The sequence below is a fragment of the Scophthalmus maximus genome, chromosome 16, assembly GCF_022379125.1.
Source record: "Scophthalmus maximus strain ysfricsl-2021 chromosome 16, ASM2237912v1, whole genome shotgun sequence".
Taxonomy (NCBI): domain Eukaryota; kingdom Metazoa; phylum Chordata; class Actinopteri; order Pleuronectiformes; family Scophthalmidae; genus Scophthalmus; species Scophthalmus maximus.
Genome location: NC_061530.1, coordinates 10,285,301 through 10,304,017, shown reverse-complemented (window position 1 = coordinate 10,304,017; position 18,717 = coordinate 10,285,301). Strand labels below are relative to the sequence as shown.

Sequence of the window (18,717 nt, the reverse complement as noted above, 5' to 3'; positions counted from 1 at the left end):
CGACCGCTGAGCGTTCAGTGGTTGGTCTCCTCTCTAACCAATCAGCGGGAGGGATACTGATGCGTCACGACATTAGCCAATGGACGCTTACGTCTTTTAAAACAACAATGAGCTACATTGCATTGTGAAGTGAGCGATTCAAACAAACACCTTCTATGAAAAAAGGTGAAAGATAGGTACGCATCAGATTTTGTAGTAAGCGAAGTAAGCGACACTAACATTGTCTCATTTATTATGGCATTTGGATGTTTTTTTGCAATCAGCAAGACTTATTTTATTTTAATCTTTTGGTGAATAGCATCGGCAGCTAACGGCTAACGTCAGCAGGCTAAGGTGCTAATGAGTAACCTAAAGGACGCTAGACTGAGTGGTGTATAAATGTTACCACGACATAGTTTTGATTAGTGCATTACAGAAATTTACATACCAATTTATAATTTTTTGGGACAAATCGATTGTCGTTCTTAGTAGGATGAAGGTGGTCAATCTGAAGCAAGCCATTCTGCAGGCATGGAAGGAGCGATGGAGTGACTACCAGTGGGCTATCAACATCAAGAAGAACTTTCCAAAGGGAGCAACATGGGACTACCTCAACCTTGCAGGTAAGTGCGAAGTGTTTGACTTATTACTAAGTGACATCACGTCAGTTACATCACTATCATCTCTCTGGGGACACTAAACGCTGTTTGTTTTCCAGAGGCCCTGATGGAGCAGGCGATGATTGGTCCCTCCCCTAACCCCCTTATTTTGTCGTACCTCAAATATGCTATAAGTTCACAGGTGAGACAAAACATTGTGTGGCTGAGCAGTGTGTTAAAAAGTAGTTGTGTTATTTTACCACTTGTGAACATGACCCACTCTCTCCTTAGATGGTGTCTTATTCCAGTGTCCTCAATGCCATCAGCAAGGTAATGTATAAGTGATGAAAATAACAACTACTATACAATAAGAAAAAAGAGAGTTTTATTTCACGTCTTATTTTTCTGTTAGTTTGAAGATTTTTCCCGGGAGCTGTGTGTCAAATCACTGTTGGAGATAATGGACATGTTCTGCCATCGTCTCAGGTAAGGGAAATTTTCCATGGCAGTTTTTGTATCATCTTATCATCCATAATGGTCTATCGGCAAGTACTGTCTATGAAGAGCTTTAAGTTTCTCCTCATTCTTATTTTTATATATAGTAACTGACTGCCTCTCATTTTCTGACTTTGAAGCTGTCACGGGAAAGCAGAGGAATGCATCGGACTGTGTCGGGCTCTGCTGGGAGTGGTGGTGTGGCTGCTGCAGGGCTGTGCCTGGTACTGCGAGTCACTGAGAGAACTGGGCCCATCAGCCAGTACAGAAGCCAGTCTGAGAGCCTGCCAGGAGAGGCTTCACAGTCTGCTGAACAACACCAAGAACAGAGCCCTGGTCCACATTGCCCGGCTGGAGGAACAAGGTGACAGGATTGTGTGTGACCATGATTCTGATTGTTACCATGCCACAACGATATGAAAGCACCCGGTAAAATGCTGTTGCTTTTTCTCCTCAGGATCCTGGAGCAATGTAGAGCAAGCTATGCTGAAAGTGACAGATGGCCTCGGCTGCGTACCTAACCAGACAATGCGGTCTAAGCTAGAGGAAAGCTTGTCACTAGTAAAAGGGTGAAGATTTTCATCTCATTCCTTATTAGTGAATATACTGAACTGCTTAACTTTGGTATGGTTAAACACCATTGCAATCAGTCTTCCTCATGCCAACTCTTCACTCTTTCCTCAGTATTCCCCTGATGCTGTCAGTGCAGTCTGAACCTCAGCTCCATCCGTCCTTTCCATCAGTCCATGCTTTCATAATGCTAGAAGGGACAATGAATTTGACTGGGGAGACGCAGCCACTTGTAGAGCAGTTGATGATGATCAAGAGAATGCAGGTGAAAATTAAGATTCAGATAAATATGATTTTAAACCCGTCATCTTTTCAAGTTGGCAGAGATCAAAGTGGGAATGTATAGAGTTTGAAAAGTGCTTTTAATACTTATTAAATTATTAAAGAATTAATTAAGCTTGAAGTGGGGTCAATTTAATCAGAGTTGCCAGTGTCATACTGAAAATTAAAAAGCTGTTCGAAAAATATTAAAAGACCTAATGGAAGTGTGCAGCTTTCGAAGTACAAAGCCATGTGATTAATCTGTTTACACTGCTGTAATTTTAGTGTAAAATGTTGCCTAGTGCACCTGAAATTTTGACATAAATTCGGTCGAAAATGGAACATGTTCTACCATGTTCACTTCTTTTTGACTGCATTTCACTGAAACCCCTTCGGCTAAATTTTCAATAGGTGGTTTATACTTAAATATCTGCTTTACACTGGCCAGATGAAAGAGCGCAGCCATATATTTTACACCTTCAAATCACCTTCAAATGTTTATCCTCCATAGCAAATTCCTGCTCCTCTCTTTGTACTGGAGATCTGGAAGGCTTGCTTCACTGGCCTCATTGAGTCACCAGAGGGAACCGAGGAGTTAAAATGGACTGCCTTCACATTCCTCAAGGTAAGATATATTTTAAAGATCCTCTGCTTTTTATCTACATTTCTCTGGCTTTTGTTGTTTAGGTGTCAGTACTGAATTGTTGAGAGGAGATTTTTCTTCATTATTATATCCACTTTCTTATTCCTGTTTGTATTATCAATATATTGTTTCCATTAAATAGTCTGAACTGAGTTCTGTTATGTGTTTTTTACGTAACTGTTTTTCAAATGAAATCAATTAAGTGTGTAAATTAATACGGTCAAATGATCAACATCCAATAACTGATCTATTCAAAGAATCGCCTCTGAGATATAGGTGCGACTCTCTGAATGACATTGTCACCACCAAAATACTCAACCACACATAAGGAAGTCCATTTCTTTCTTCTTCATCCTAGATCCCACAAGTTTTGCTCCGACTGAAGAAATATCCTCAAGGTGACAAAGGACAGGTAAAGCAATTGAGCCACAGATGTCTTTCTAACTAATTAACAAACTGATACTGTCATGGGTCGTCACTGCTGAGCAGATATGTAAGCCTTTGCCACCACTTCTAAAAAATTGCAAATGTTTTGTTTTTGCCCCCAGGATTTCATGGACGATGTAAATATTGCCTTCCAGTACCTTCTCAAGCTCACTCCACTGCTGGACAAAGCAGATCAGAGATGCAAGTTAGTGCTTCAAAACCTTGATACAATCATATTTGGTGTCTGTAGCCTTATTGTAAGGTATTTTAGATTATAGAGCCATCTAAACAAGCCAGCACCGTGACACTTATAATTATCTGTGCTTCTTCACATAGTTGCGACTGTCTTGGCATGCTCCTACAGGAGTGTAACAAGCTTGGTCTGCTGTCAGATTCGAATACAACCAGCCTCACCTCAAAACGGTATGGGTTTCCATCTCAAAAGGAATTTGAATGAAATGAACCAAAAACACTTTTTTCTTTCCCTTTTTGTTTTTCTTTGCTTTTGAACATGGATGACGGTTTATACACCATATTCACACAATATCCCACACACCATATCCCCCAACCCCCTCTCTGTCTCTGTCTTTGTCTCTCTCTCTCTTCCTTTCCCTCTTCCCTTGCAAATTTGATTCAGGACCGAGGACAGGGAGTTCGCCCCGAGGCTAAAGACCGCAGAAAATGCTAACATCCAGCCTAACCCAGGTCTAATCTTGAGAGCTGAGCCTACTGTCACCAATATTCTCAAGGTACAGCACCACCACCTGATCTTAAATTGTACAGGGAAATCTTGGTGAATTACAATGTTGATGTAATTGTAAGTAGTGTCTGAGTGTTCAGAGAATAGAAACAAACATTTTATGACAAATGTGACAATTTAAGTTAGTTCTCAAAGATCACAGCACTTTAGATGTTACACCTGTGTAAAAATAAATAGTGAGCCGAACTCTTTCCTCCTTGTTCATTAGACAGTAGATGCAGACCACTCCAAGTCACCTGAGGGCCTTCTAGGCGTCCTGGGACACATGTTGTCTGGGAAAAGCCTTGATCTCCTCCTGGCAGCGGCAGCGGCCACTGGGAAACTCAAATCCTTTGCCCGAAAGTTCATTAAGTAAGTAAATGCAAAACGGTCGGAAGTTAAGATAAATCGCCCCCCTTCAGTCGCCAGAATCACAATTCACATAATGAGTTGTACGCCAAGTTACAACCATACTTAAAAGGTTGGCACATTGTTAATGCCGCAGTCTTTGCACCATTGGCCTAAGGAATGGATTTTTAAGAGGATGTTTCATGACATATAATGATTTTTTTCTTCTTTTTTTTCTGTTAAAGGCTTAATGAGTTTCCCAAGCACATCAGCGGCGAAGGATGTAAGTTCAAAAACAAGAGTGACAATTTCCAATGTTGGAATTTCTTTCTTCACTGACACACCATGTCATGAACGAAATATTAACCCTGAGGATTTTCCCTCCTCTCTCAGCCAAGTCTGCGTCAGTGCGGGCCCTGCTCTTCGACATCTCCTTCCTCATGCTCTGCCACGTGGTGCAGACATATGGTTCAGAGGTTAGTTCAACGCTTTATATGCAGCAAATCATCCTGCTCTTTCAGTGTAAGACCACAAGATGTCGAGAGAAGGTTGTGCACTACAACCCTACCAATATCTGCAGCTTGCTGAATAAAATATTGTAGATTGATCGGGTCTGTGTCTTCTCTCCATTTTGGTTGATTTTTCAACTGTGCATGGCTGCTCCATGTTTCCCACCTCCAGGTGATCCTGTCAGACCCCAGCCCTTCAGGAGAGACACCTTTCTTTGAAACATGGCTGCAGACGTGTATGCCTGAAGAGGGCAAGACTCTGAACCCAGACCACCCTTGCTTCAGGCCCGAGCCTGGCAAAGTGGAGAGCCTGGTAACCCTGCTCAACAACTCCTCAGAGATGAAACTAGTGTGAGTTTCAGGCTAAAATTCAAAGTTATTTCATCCCCAATTGATCATTCTTAAAATAAAAATAATTATCTTAAATCCCTTCCAAACACCCGATTTCTATTCATTTTAGTCAACGGTGAAAATACATTTTCACATCCTTAAAACTGCAGCAATTAACTTTAAGCTGCTTTGTTTATGTTAATATATTAACATGTATTTAAATAGTTTTCAACATTATAATATACTTGTAAGCACATATAAATGTTTACTATATTTGTCAAAAACAATTATGGGCAAAGCTTTTTTCACTGTTCTGTTTTAAAACGGGAATCAGACAGAAATGACTTGCACTTCTTTAGTTTTTCCTTTTATTATTTCTATTTTGGTTTCAGTTTATTTATGCAATGGAAATTTCTCAAGGATGACAAGTCTTGCTCTAAATATGGAATTTCCTCTGACATCTATCTGTTGTGACAGTCAGGTGAAATGGCACGAAATTTGCCTCAGCACCCCGGCGGCCATCTTGGAAGTTCTGAATGCATGGGAGAACGGTGTGCTGTCTGTAGAGGCAGTACAGGTATGTCCAGCTTTTTTTTTCGTCTGCTTATAACTGGGAAATATTTTTCGTGAGATTTTTCGGACTGGTGGTTGCTTATCTAGTATCCGTCTCCTCCCTACCCATTACACATACCATCTAGAATTAGAATTATCATTTTTCCCACTTTTGTATATTGACTCATTACTTAAGTGAGCGTGATGCGTTCTGTGGAAACTGAGGAGCATTGCAACAGCACTGACGTCCCACAGTCTGATAGATGTAGCCGATTCCTCATTTCTTCCATATTCCATTCGCGTTTTAGTCAGAATCTCTTCTCCTTCCTTCCTCTTTTCTTTCTGCTGCCACCTCTTTCTGAGTGAAGAAGATTACAGACAACATCAAGGGGAAGGTGTGCAGCATGGCCATCTGTGCCGTGGCCTGGCTGGTGGCCCACGTCAGGATGCTGGGGAGAGACGAGAGGGAGAAACCCCAGACTATGATACGACAACTCGTGACTCCCCTGTATGGGGAGAACACGCTGCAGTTTTACAATGAACGGTACAAAATTAAAAAAAAAAAAAACTCTAACTGGGCACTCACATGTATGCGTTGCTCAAATGCTTGACACTGGCGGGATCGTCAGAATAGCCAGTCACAGTTTCCTGCTTGGGACACACAATATAGAAATAAACTACACGACCAGATGAGCACATATCAGGTTCACCACCTGCCTCTACATCCTCTCTCCAGGCTCATTTTGACATTTGATGTCAGACGGGACCTGAGTACTTGAGTATTTGTTTTAACACAATTTTACTGGCTGGTGAATGTGCTGACACTTAAAAAGTTGAGCTTTTATCAACATCTGCCACAAGCAAAGCGAAGCAACAATTCAGTTCAGCAATTCAGAGTGAATTGGCAGTGTGTCCATTGAAGCCATCCAACGTGTACATGCGAGTGCTCTTTTAATACTTCACAGATGACTGTGTATTTAACCAGTCTCGTTCACAGTCCATTATTATACGGATTAACAATGAGCTTCCTTTCCCGTGCTCTCACCAGAGTGATCATTATGAGTTCCATCATGGAGCACATGTGTGCTGACGTCTTCCAACAAACGGCCGCAGCTCTGCGCCCCCCAATGGAGGGCCTGGAGCCGATTCCCTATCGCAACCTGCTGCCGGCCAAAGAGCCCATCCACGCGGCCCTCAGCAAGCAGTTCCAGGCAGTGCTGCGCAAAGGCTGGGCGGACAGCCGGGCCCTGCATCTGTTTGAGAGTCTCCTCAACATGGGCGGGGTTTTCTGGTTCACCAACAATTTGGTCAAGGTACAGTAGAAGGGCGAAGTCAAGGTGCTGATAGATTAAGCCTCAAGATCAATATCAACTACTATATTTAAAGGCAGCAGCTACCAAATTATTTTCATTATCGATACATCTGCCAGTTATTTTAATGATTAATCACTTCGGTTTAACAATATAAAAAAAACAGCCATCCTAATTTACTTCAGCTGCAGGACACATCTTGAAATTTCTTGTTTTGTGTGATCAACAATCAAAAACCATAAGATATTCAGTTACTAAGACACTATTTACATGAAATTTTGCTCCAACAATTAGTTGATTTCTTGCCACTTAATCTCTGTGCTAATCATTTCATCAACTGATGTGTTTCCCTCGATTATATTTACAATTTGCAGCAACATTTTGTGAATCATATATGGGTGCTCGATCACACCACTAGTGGTACTATGAGGAAAACTTGATTTTATGATATGAAAGGTGACTCCAGAGAGTATTACCAAGAGTAGAGTATAACCAAAGAGATGGATTTTGGTGTGTAATTGGAGCACTGCATCCTATGTCAGGAACTGCTGAAGGAGACGCGACAGGAGTGGGCCACTCGGGTGGTGGAGTTGCTCTACAGCATCTTCTGTCTGGACACTCAGCAGATCACCCTCACCCTGCTGGGTACCATACTGCCAGACCTGCTCACAGACTCCGCCCACTGGCACAGCCTGGCAGACCCACCAGGGAAAGCACTGGCCAAGTAAGACAAGCTTATCACTTTGGTTGTCGATGGAAGCTGTGGCTTTAGTTTTGTGGCATCTGGTGCCGACTGTCCTCTCCCGATGACTCCCCAGGTTGTCGGTGTGGTGCGCACTCAGCTCTTACTCCTCTCACCACAGAGGCTCGTTCTCGGCTCGTCAACGCAAAAGGCAGCGAGAAGATATTGAGGTAAAAGCGGTCTTAAAGAGCAGCTTAATGTGTTACTCTTGAGAATACTATTTTCAGCGTGAGAAAGCAGGAGCTATGAATTTCACTGACCTCCACTCCATTGAAGTCTAAAATACTATATCGTTGACCGCAGGACTACAACAGCCTTTTTCCCTTGGATGACACTCAACCGTCTAAACTCATGCGTCTGCTCAGCTCCAACGAGGATGAACCTGTAGCCCTTTCCAGTCCAGGTCAGTCTATTAATGTCTGGGTTTTTTAATACACAGTATTATGAAACCTCTGTGACCGTTTCGTCATTAGTGTGTCAGTCTGAGCTGGGGATTATGCAAGTACCAGATGGTTTTCAGAAGCATAGTTTGAACTTTCTAAGATCCTGTTACCAGCAATTTGCTTGTAAGCACTTAAAACCAAAAGCATAAGTAAACAGGTCTCACCATTAATTATTGTTGAGCATCTTGTCCCTCAGCAAGTTCTTACTTGAGGGCTATGGGCTAATATGGGGTTTTTGCTTGTAACATTCAAATACTAAGCGACAGGATTAATATAGACAACAATAGAGGTATTGTTTTGTGTTTCCCAACTATTCTTTTTCTCCTGAAGAACATTGAGTGTATCACCTTTGGGAATGTTTGATTCTTTCAGTTTTAGATACACCTACATTGTGAGATCCCCACAGAGGGCATTATGAATCATAGTGTTGCACGACTTGGTAAAAATGTATCCTCTACTTAAGCTAGGTGAGCTCATAGACTTACGAAAAATAGTTAACTCCATCGACTCCATTGAAAAAGACCAGTCATTTAGAAACTGTCATTAATCTTCATTTGATTATTAGTTGTTTAACATGATCATAAAATGAAGGAAATCAGTCTTATTTCTTGTGTTATAAGAATTTCACCTTTTGTTTTGACTGTATAAATAGGAAAAACCTGCCCGACATCTTTAAAAGAAATGTTGAAATGTATCCAACAAGGTTATTTTAGGAACAGTGGAAAGGTTGTGTAAGATGGCAATAAAAGGAAGCCTTTCAGACTTTCACAACCTGTAGTCAAGATTACGATTATTAATCCACCAGTTTTGTGTGTGGATTTTTTTTTCTCAAATGACCACATAGAATGAAAATGAAAATGGTATTGTTTCTCATGCCACGTGTTGTGTCATAGGTGACAGATCTATGAGCAGTTCCCTCTCTGCCTCCCAGCTCCACACCGTTAACATGAGGGATCCTCTGAACCGAGTCCTGGGTGAGAACTATGACTTATATGTCCACTCAATGTCCTTTTGTGTGCATCCTGCAAAGAGCAGTGAGACTATTAAATAAAGGTGACAAATTAAAGGAAATTCTTGAATAAAAGAATGAGGAAATATGATGAATGCAGCCGTGAAAATTATGATGATCATATGCTATGGCCTTCAAAATCACTACATCTCAAATCCAGCCTGCAGTATGACAGTTTGTGGAACTTCTTGGTCACAGTCAAATCAAAACTTCAGTAGAAATGCCTCCAGCAGAGTTTGAGCGGCTTTTACAATCTAGGCCAAAGAGCACTTACTGTGTGCAAGGGCCTTGTGGTGGCTCAACGCCTTTAAGAAGACACCGCCAAGTAAAGCAAGATTGATTTTATGTTCATAAGAAAATATCTTATTTTTCAGAGGGATTCATTTCTTTATCGTGTGATAAAGTTAAAGTTGCTCTACAGCAAAAAGATTCATGTGCATGTTTTAAAAGTAATTCTTACTCTGTTGCAAAATGTGACTGCTGCAGAACTTGCATATTCTTTTTTTTTATTATTGTAGGTGTACAATATGTAAGAAAAAAAACCTCTTAATTTATTCAAATAATTTTGCAAATCTATGAGACACCATCAATATAAGATACAATAATATAACAGAAAATGTACAACTGCACTTTTTTAATTGAGAAAATATTTTTGTAATGAAAGTTAATTCTATTGAATTAAAATGAAAGCGATGGGTTTTGGTTTTTTTAAATGGAGGTAATCTAGAAGGTTATTAGCTAAAAGGCTAAAATCAATAAATGGTGAAATTACTGCTGAGCATTTATTATTATTGCTTGAAATTATCTAACAGTTCAATGAGTTGGCATTTCTTGAAAACTTTCGCAACAAAAAGAGGGGTGGGTAACACTTATTCAATTTTTTTTTAAAAACCCTCTTTGGAGCATAGTAAATTTATATCCTATTGAACACAAATGTGTGTAATGACTTATACCACTACAGTGTATACCACCTGACACCTGTCCTCTTCTCCCCAGCCAACCTTTTCCTCCTCATATCCTCCATCGTGGGCTCCAAGATGGCTGGACCTCACACCCAGTTTGTACAGAGTTTTATGGAGGAGTGCGTCGAGTGTCTGGAGCAGGGAAGTCGGGGGAGCATCCTGCAGTTCATGCCTTTCACGATGGTGAGTTATGAGCTGGACGAGAAACTGGGAAGGGAGGCCAGATGGTTGGAAACAGGGAGGGAGAAGATCGGGGAGGTTGGGAACCTACTCCTTCAAGTGAGTCGCCTGCTTACGAAAAACATTCCTCAGCAGTGATTTGGTGAAGAGCGATAAATCTAAGAGTGAGAGAGAATCCGAGAGTCGATGTGCGCTGCGTTCATCGGGAATCTGTACATTCGTCAGATGAACGTGTGTGTTGTTATGATTCACTTCATCTTATTTTAAAACTAATAGATTTGCTGTGAGGAATATGAAGTCGTTTTGATAAGGACAAACAAGCACAATTTAGAGTAGAAGAAACTGCCAAGCACAAATAACTAAAACAACCAAAAATGAATTGGTTTAGGGTTACCATCTGCATCTGTTTCTATTAGTGAAAAATGTGTGTTTGAATGTATTCTTGTTTCTTTTGTTATGACACTCTTAAGCTGAAAACGTAATGGTTCTTTGTCTCTTCGTACATCCAGGTTTCTGAGCTGGTGAAGCTGCCTGCTCTGGCCAAACCTAGAGTTGTCCTGGCCATCACTGACCTGACTCTGCCGCTGGGCAGGAGAGTAGCTGCCAAAGCCATATCTGCCTTGTGAACAGTGGGGTTTAAATTGACATCAGAACCAAATGAGCGTCCTGTTGGCCCAGGACTGTGCCAGTGATATCAGTTATATAACTATGACAACTTGATATGACTTGTTCTGCACCTGGCAGGATCGTCCATTTTAAGGGATCTACGCGTCTGTAGTCATCTGTCTTTTTTTTAATACAGTTTTTTTTTCTCCCAATGTTCCTTCTCACATGTGAAGAAACGTGTAAATAAGATTTAGACTAAACCCGTACTGAAGATCTTCTGTTTCTGCTTGTCAGTATTTCCTTATTCATAGTAAGTTTCATTCATTGTGTGGTTTTTTTATCAGAATGCATCATGATGACACATTTGGAGGTTTAAAGTCAGTTGATTGGTCACATGCTTGCGAGGCTACCACATGAGGCTACGTACGAGGGACTGCGGACTATCATCTGACCGACAAAAGCTTGTGGTCATCAGGGCACCCATCCAACACTTGCAACACTTCCCCCAGGAAATCAGTCTGGCTGTGTGGAAGAAATGACACTTAAGTGTCTATTTCACTTTTAGTTGCACTTCTCTGTTACAGTATTGAGTTGACCGGAATTTTAGATACAATTTCTTTGAGACGATGCGTCAACATGTCAGTACTTGTCTCTGATGTGTCATTACAGATAGTCATTGACAACAAGAAACAAGTCCCTTTTTAGGCAACTTTTTTTTATTGAAACGATCAGAACTTGCAGTTTTGAAATAAGTTTCACCCAAAAATAATTAGTTTAATCTATGAATATTTACAGAACATATCCATGATGTGCCCCATTCCCCTAAAATGAGTGTTTATACTTGATAAAGTTAAATAACTCTTACTCTTGCTGTTTTTTACATAATTGTTAATAAACTCTGTTATGAAGAGAAATTGTAAGCATAGTTTTTGCACTATTGAATAATGTATACATATAGTGTTTGTTTATATCTGAGGGTTGAGAATGATTTAATTTTCAGTGATGCTAATGTAATGTGAGCATAGTGGAAGGCAGCAGACCTGGGTTAGAACATAATGGAGGATTGCAAAGCTTTTTTACCAAAACAAATTCCCCAAATAAATATTTCATATTCATAAATAAATACATAAATAGAAAATAGATTTAGAAAAATAAATATATCTTAACAAATAAATAAATGCCATAACAATGAGGGGGGATAAAAGCCAAAAGCATTTAGAGTGTGACACCAGTTGGCCAGCTCTCCGTCTCCTCTTCGTTGCTCTTGTCCAGACTCCTGAGGTAGCGGACTGTGTCCTGCCCAAATGACAGGAGCTGCTCCAGAGTCAGGTGTGCCGCCAGCTGGACCTCGTATTCCCCAGGTAGACGTAGAGTCACCGTGGGTTGGGTGGGCAGCACCACAGCCTCCTCTTGGACCATCTTCAGCATCTGCGAGGCATGTGAAAGGGGGAATCTCATGTAGGTGCTTTAAATGCAAAACAGATTTGTCTATATATTTGATTTGGAGGCAATCTCCCACCTTGTTGATCTGAATGTCGAGGTCCCTGATGTCGGCCATCAGCTCTGTCACCTGGTCTTTGTTTTGCAGCCGCCCAGAGATGGTGCTCAGTAAGGCCCGGTGCAGCTGAAGACCCTCGGATATGCGTGTCAAAATGGTCTTCTTATAGGAAAGAAAAACAACAAATCAGTCATGGTGTCCCTCCCCCCCTCTCATTACACTTAAAGAATTTTTCCTCCTTGGAGGTCGCTTACCGAAATGACGTTTTCTGACACAGCTCTGAGCACAGGAGCGGGAAGGATTCCAATGTTGGCTGCCATTATCGCCAGGTGTGCATTTTCTGAGGAATTGAGTTTGAAACTCTGCAGAGGAGAGACAACATCGTGATGTCATGGATAGATTGCAGCCTGGCATGCAGCTAACAAACAAAGTTATTTTGGGGCAAAAATGCCAAATCACGCATGAGGAATCTTGGTGGCTTTCCTAAATCACATGTAGTAATACAACCTAGTAAAGAAAAAAAGATCATTATTCCTTTTAAGTATTATCAGCTCAATACCCACCATAACAGAGAATGGTACTTTTATCACGATGCATCATATTTGACCATCATGGGCTTTGTCGGTGTAGTTTGTAAAGTAACTATGAATGCTAAGTGAATGGGCCTGTACAGTAGTACAAGAGTGATGTGGCATAAAATTGGCATCCTCTAGAGAACAAGTATCTGAAAATTGTACTTGTACCTGGTGTAAGTGGGTAAAGAGTAAATATAGTCAACTGCGTGTGACGATTGGTAGATCGGACTTCAGAGATCTACGCTGCTGCTGCGCCCTTTGGAACAGTTCACTGGTTTCATCGCAGCCTTCAGTGGATAGTGAATACTGGTCCCACAGAGGCGACTACGGGTGATTTCTAAATGTCCAAATATCCACCTCGGTAGCAAACGGACACATTTCAGTCCCTGACTCGCTGTGCAGCCTCTCGGGGCAGTGACGCGGGCTTGTTGCGGGCTAACGGTTACCATCTACGCAACGACCCGGCGCGCAGCCTGGCGCGCGTTCGATCCGCGCGGAAAAAACAACAACATGCGCCACCGGCGGGTTCATAGCAAATGTGCTCACCTCTGTGCGGACGCAGGACTCGTGCGCGGCGGGAACGGACCCCAGGATCTTCTCCGTCAAGCTGCGGCTCTTCTGCACCAGCTCCTGAAACCGCGGCTCCTCAACAAGTGCGCTGCGCCCCGGCAGAGGCGCGCCGCGGCCGAGGCTGGCCATGTAGCAGGGGAGGGCGAAAACTGCAGGAGGAGGACAATCAGAGGAAAAGATTAGCGCCCTGGCGCCAGAACAAGCTCTCTTTATGTTTCTGGCACAATGTGTGTGTGTGTGTGTGTGTGTGTGTGTGTGGCAGAGCGGCACCACAGGCGGAACAAAGCGCGGCTCTGCTCGGCTGCTCCTCTGCGCTGCAGCACTGGACATGCCCCCCCCCCCCCCCCAACCCCCCCCCCGAGCTGCATGAGTTCAGAAGATTCACTGTAATGTGAAACCTTAAACAGAAGTAACTTCCAGCAGTCAAACATGGCAACTAGGACAGTTTGAGCGGATTCAACGCGCATTAAGAACCGACTATCTATTCCTCACACCCCCAGCGACACCCCAGTTCTCTGCCCCCCTCGCCAGCTCCTCGGGGTCTCTGGAGATGATCAGCAGAGGAAGTCTACGAGCGTTGCCTCACTACTCACCAATCAGAATGTTCATGGCCTCTGTCGGGGAATGTCTTTAAGTATTGACCTCGACTGAACACTTTCCATGATTAATACATACTCCTATACATATATATAGAGAGCAGGTCCACGTTGAGGGATTCCCATCATTTGTTCATCCAAATGAGTGTGATTATGAGAATTGGGACATTTCCAAGAAATTCACACGTTCTGCTTCGACGAGGCTCGTCATTTTTTCTTATTTTTAGGAAGCCCATATTACTTTGACTGTGAAAGTGTTGAAGATGAATTGTCTCCTTCAGCCCCGGAACAGTTTTCAATAATTCAACACTTTGTGTCTCGACATAATAATAAATAGTTAGTAAAGCAAAGAGGACCATTTATAAAAATTGAAATAAGAAAAATATAATATATAAAATACTTTATTGATCCACTTTGGGAAGACTGAAAAACATAGAATGAGAAAAGGTTTGAATAAGAAAAGACTGAAGTGGAATATGAATACAGGACTGTTAGTGCAATACCATCTCAACTGACAGAGATGTTGGAAGTAGCAGCAAGTCAGAGTAAAGAGCAAAGTACAATTTACAACTACAACAAATTAATATCATTACTACTATTACTACTACTTCTATCATCATTATTTAAATTTTGTTCAAAGAAATTAAAGGGTACGAGCAGTTTTCATGTGTATATAACTCTAGTTAAAACATTTTCAGTGTAAGCTTCGAGTGTACAGTAACTCTGGAATTCCTTCATTACTGTATTTTTCCCTCTCTTAGTACTTGTCTAATGCAATTGCTCTGAGCAGTTGCACAAAAATATCTCAGAGTCATATATAAAGAGACCTGGAGGAAACGGGCATTTCCTCTGACAGCACATCGAGGGCAATTGAAATTGAAAATGCTAAAATACTTTTTGAAATGACTTGTTCTCATGATCACTGTGCTCATCCCGAGTGTTTTTGAGGCCATTGCGATTCCTCTCTGGCGAATGACTTGCAGTCATTGTCTTACACATGTACAGGCCTGAAATATCTGTGATAATTGCCAAATGGAGGTGCACGACACTAGAGATGCATTTGCAGAAGTATACACAACTGTATTGGCCTGGCTGTAAAGAAGCTGTTCTTAAACACACACCAGTCAAATAAAACATCAACAACTCCAAACTCATTATTATGATATTAGGAATGACTCTTGAATTAGATAGATCCAAGTGACCTTCATCTGAACCGGAGCCCACATTGGACCACAGTGCCCACTGATTCAGGGGCAGTGAGTTCACCAGACTTCCTGTGCTACAGGTACATTGTGCTGGGCAGTGAAGGGAGAGCGCCATCTGGTGGAGAGTGCCATATAAAAGCGTGACGCTTGGATTTCATCAGCAGAAAATGTCAAAGTTGAAAAGTGCAAAAGAAAAACACAAGTTGACAGAAAGAGAAAAAGATTTTTTTAGATACACGACATTTTATTTATTTTATAGAGTACATTTTCAAATAGGCTCTTCTGTCAATCCGTGCCTTGGAGACATGGGGAATTCGCCCATTCACCTCCTTGCCAACACTTTGATGAAAGGATTGATATCACTCATATCTCTGTGTGGTTGATATGAAGCCACAGCCAGCAGCCAGTTAGCGTCGTCTAACATAAGGACTGAAACCATTAGCTTGCCAAAATCTGGTGCCCGCACTATAAGACTCCATATTTCATGTGTTCAAGTTGAAACTTTGAAGTTGCCCAACAAACCAGCTGGGGCTGAGACCAAGAAAAAAAACACCACAGCAATCTTATAAGGAGAATATCATGCTTGCTTCATCAAGTTTCTAGTCTTTATGCTGAGCTAAGATAACCGGCTGCTGGCTCCAGCTACAGTATATATTTATCGTACAGATGTAAGTGTGGTATTAATCTTCTAATTCTTGGCAAGAAAGTGAGAAAGTGTATTTCCCACACTTTCAAACTACGAATTATTTTACCTCCTCGAAGGATCCAACAGATCCTCGTTTCAAAAGGTTCCAAACACACACCATCATCGGCATTCACCTCATAGGTCACTCGTGTTCCTCCACTGTCGCAGATTGGTCTGCCTCGTGCTCCGACACCAGGCCCCTTGATCAGTCCCTGTTACATCTGGCCATGCTCGTTGACTGTGAAGTGAAGCCGTCAAATCTGATCCCTGAAATCCACACTGGTCTGATCTCCAGTCAATCCTGCACATGAAAGGAGGGCATTATTCACTGCTGGGGCCTCGCTCTATGGCCCTGTCAATGACCCATTTGGAAGCCAACCACACGGTTTATTTGATGTACCGTGTATCACAGTGTCACCTTTGTATCTGCTTGCCACAATGCCCCGGCTGCAGCAGTGAAAAAATATGTTGGGCATGACTGCCATTGGATTTCATTTAATAAATGTGAAGTCTGCGAAAGCCTTATGGTGTTAAACTGTTTTTTAAAATAAGGTTCTACAGGGATGAACACATTTATATGTTATATCAAAGAGCTGTTTCTCAGATAAATATTGTTCATCTGAAAATGATTTTAGCAAATGAATGCTTCTTTAAAATAAAAAATGGGTATGAGAAGGATTTCGCCCAGATGAACTGGAATTGATTCACCTTAGCATTGGTTTTTTAATGAGGAAAATCAATCCATCAATCACTGACTGATTTCCACCCGATCGTATATCAGAAAAGATTTGTTAGATATTTTTTTTCTCACATTTGCAATATCATGAAGGTTTTTGGGTCAGATCCAAAAAACAAGGAACATCCAGGTTTTCTAGGTTCTAATGACTGATTGTGTCCTGGGACATCACATGATGTGTAAGAGTAATGCTGGGCTGTTTTGTTTCTCAGAAAATGATGGAGCCAGCAATTTTGGGGGGGAAAAGTGTTTTAGCTGGAATCTATCCGGCCCAGTCTGACGTATCTGTGTTACAACTGTGTGAAATGACCCGAGGATGCTGCTCTTCCTCAGAGGAAGGAAGTTTAGTCATTATACATGATTTCACAACAAATATCAGTTTAGAGATTTTATGGGAAACCATCCTTGTAAACTTTATGTTGCCAGTTTGCCATTTTGAGATATCACCAAAAAATATGTACACCTCTGAGTAGATACAGAAAATGTATTCATTTGATTTTCGTCATAGTAGTTAGTAGGTTACATCTCCTGATGTAGAATTAAAAAACACGTAGAATTGCAAAACAAAATCTTTTGCAAATCTTATCGCAAAAGACACAGTTTAACCAGTCACAGGATGATTGTATCCACATGGCAATTTTGAACTTATCACATTATACATTCATGTGCCGTCTTGTACATGATTGTCATTGAATGTGTCAATACTCATATCAATTGTGTGACTATTCACCTCCTGCACACCTGTATTATTGTAATACCCATTTACTGTTTAATACTTGTTTGAGTAACTACTTGTACATTGATGTTTGACATTTTATATTATATTTTATACCTACTGTTTAATGTTACTGTACCAATGTGCTAAACCCCGCTCCTCTGCTCTTTCTTCTGACTCAATGGTTATTCTGTTATGTAGATTAGCATGTTCAAAAAAGAATGCTGCCCCATAAGGCCTCAGGTCATTGGTGTGGTCATCTGGTTGTATCACCAAAACTGAAATAGTACGGCCCCTTGGTCATGGTAAAGGTTTCTGCATCTTATTAAAAAGCACAACTGTGTGCAGTGACCACTCTGTGTTTCTGGTTCTGTATGCCTCTAGTGTGTAGTAAATTATAAGATAAGGCTGTTGCTGGTGTCATTTTGTTACAGTGTATTGTGAGGAATTGTTGTTTTCCTCACACTTGCTTACTTACCACGACAGGGGGAGCTGTGTAACACAATGTGAGTCTGGGACCTTGACACACTGTTTTCTCTTAGGCCAGCAATAATCGTCTGTCTTTCCTCTCTGGATAACCCCCTGCCCCGGAGGACACACACACACACACACACACACACACACAGAAGACCATCTCAGAATATTGACAGTCACACAGAGGATGTCCTCGTCACCCTCCTCCGATGCTGCATATAAGGTGTCACATACCTTTTTGAACGAAAAGAGGAAACTGACAGGCGCCCACACGGACCCTTGCTGGGAGGCCCCATGTGATCTCGGAGCTTGGAAACATTTTTCACCTGCAACCCAATCCCAAACAGGGCCGTGCTCTGTGGGATTGGATGCGTCACCTTATCCCCCACTTTGTGTCCCATTACCCAGCAGTTGTAATGCTCACACCAGTGTAACGTGTCCAAGGTAGCAGGCGGGGCAAGCTGAGCCGGCCTGAAATTTAAATTAACCTCAGCGACGTTTATGTGTGCTGGGGCACAGAGGTGTTTCATTACCAGCGCCCTCACTCCCGGCATGTGCACACGCCTGTCGTACATACAGGTGAACAAAAGAATGTGCTCACTTACATACATTCGCTTTAAGAAATACAGAGACACACACATGTCAGTTAAAAGCGCTATGTTTATCTACTCTGAGCTTCCTTGACAGTGGCTGGTTTCAAAGCCACCGTGAGACTCTGTTATTAGGGAGCTGGTGTGTTGTGTGTGTGTGTGTCAGGAAATGTCAGTTGGAGAAAGAGGCTCACCATCTGTTTTTCAGGACTATTAAACATCCTGCTCGTCGCGAGAGGCTGTACCAGGGCTTTCTTAAGATTATCTCTGTCAAGGAAAATATAATTTCTGTGAAACAAACTCATGACGCATGGAAACTGTTCAGCATGCATGACTAACACAATAAATGAAGCCAACTGTCTGCTTCCTC

At 41.8% G+C, this 18,717-nt stretch overlaps 2 protein-coding genes across 6 annotated transcripts; one reads left to right on the top strand and one right to left on the bottom strand.

Annotated features, from left to right (window-relative positions):
- Positions 1-92: 92 nt before the first annotated feature.
- On the top strand, positions 93-10,978 carry med24 (mediator complex subunit 24). 2 transcript variants are annotated; one of them, XM_047327465.1, is made up of 26 exons: positions 93-204; positions 469-602; positions 698-780; positions 870-908; positions 991-1,064; positions 1,214-1,437; positions 1,531-1,642; positions 1,758-1,908; positions 2,416-2,529; positions 2,906-2,959; positions 3,096-3,178; positions 3,310-3,396; positions 3,611-3,722; positions 3,942-4,084; positions 4,306-4,343; positions 4,454-4,536; positions 4,742-4,920; positions 5,377-5,476; positions 5,820-5,995; positions 6,500-6,764; positions 7,304-7,485; positions 7,580-7,673; positions 7,807-7,906; positions 8,840-8,920; positions 9,952-10,100; positions 10,607-10,978. In XM_047327465.1, exons 2-26 carry the CDS (start codon positions 473-475, stop codon positions 10,721-10,723), a joined length of 2,970 nt encoding a protein of 989 aa, XP_047183421.1. In that variant the 5' UTR covers positions 93-204; positions 469-472; the 3' UTR covers positions 10,724-10,978. The 2 variants fall into 2 exon arrangements, with proteins under 2 accessions (XP_047183421.1, XP_047183422.1); XM_047327466.1 differs by having other exon boundaries at positions 94-204; positions 3,623-3,722.
- A 419-nt stretch (positions 10,979-11,397) lies between these two features.
- On the bottom strand, positions 11,398-17,876 carry LOC118287116. Of its 4 annotated transcripts, XM_035611927.2 has the most exons (6): positions 17,762-17,876; positions 15,967-16,133; positions 13,323-13,495; positions 12,456-12,563; positions 12,223-12,363; positions 11,398-12,131 (listed from the first exon to the last, which is right to left on the bottom strand). In XM_035611927.2, the coding sequence occupies exons 3-6, from the start codon at positions 13,473-13,475 to the stop codon at positions 11,919-11,921; spliced, it is 615 nt and encodes a 204-aa protein (XP_035467820.2). In that variant the 5' UTR covers positions 13,476-13,495; positions 15,967-16,133; positions 17,762-17,876; the 3' UTR covers positions 11,398-11,918. The 4 variants fall into 4 exon arrangements, with proteins under 4 accessions (XP_035467820.2, XP_035467818.2, XP_035467819.2 ...); XM_035611925.2 differs by lacking the exons at positions 15,967-16,133; positions 17,762-17,876 and adding an exon at positions 13,940-14,063; XM_035611926.2 differs by lacking the exons at positions 15,967-16,133; positions 17,762-17,876 and having other exon boundaries at positions 12,223-12,360; positions 13,323-13,690.
- Between the last annotated feature and the right edge of the window lie 841 nt (positions 17,877-18,717).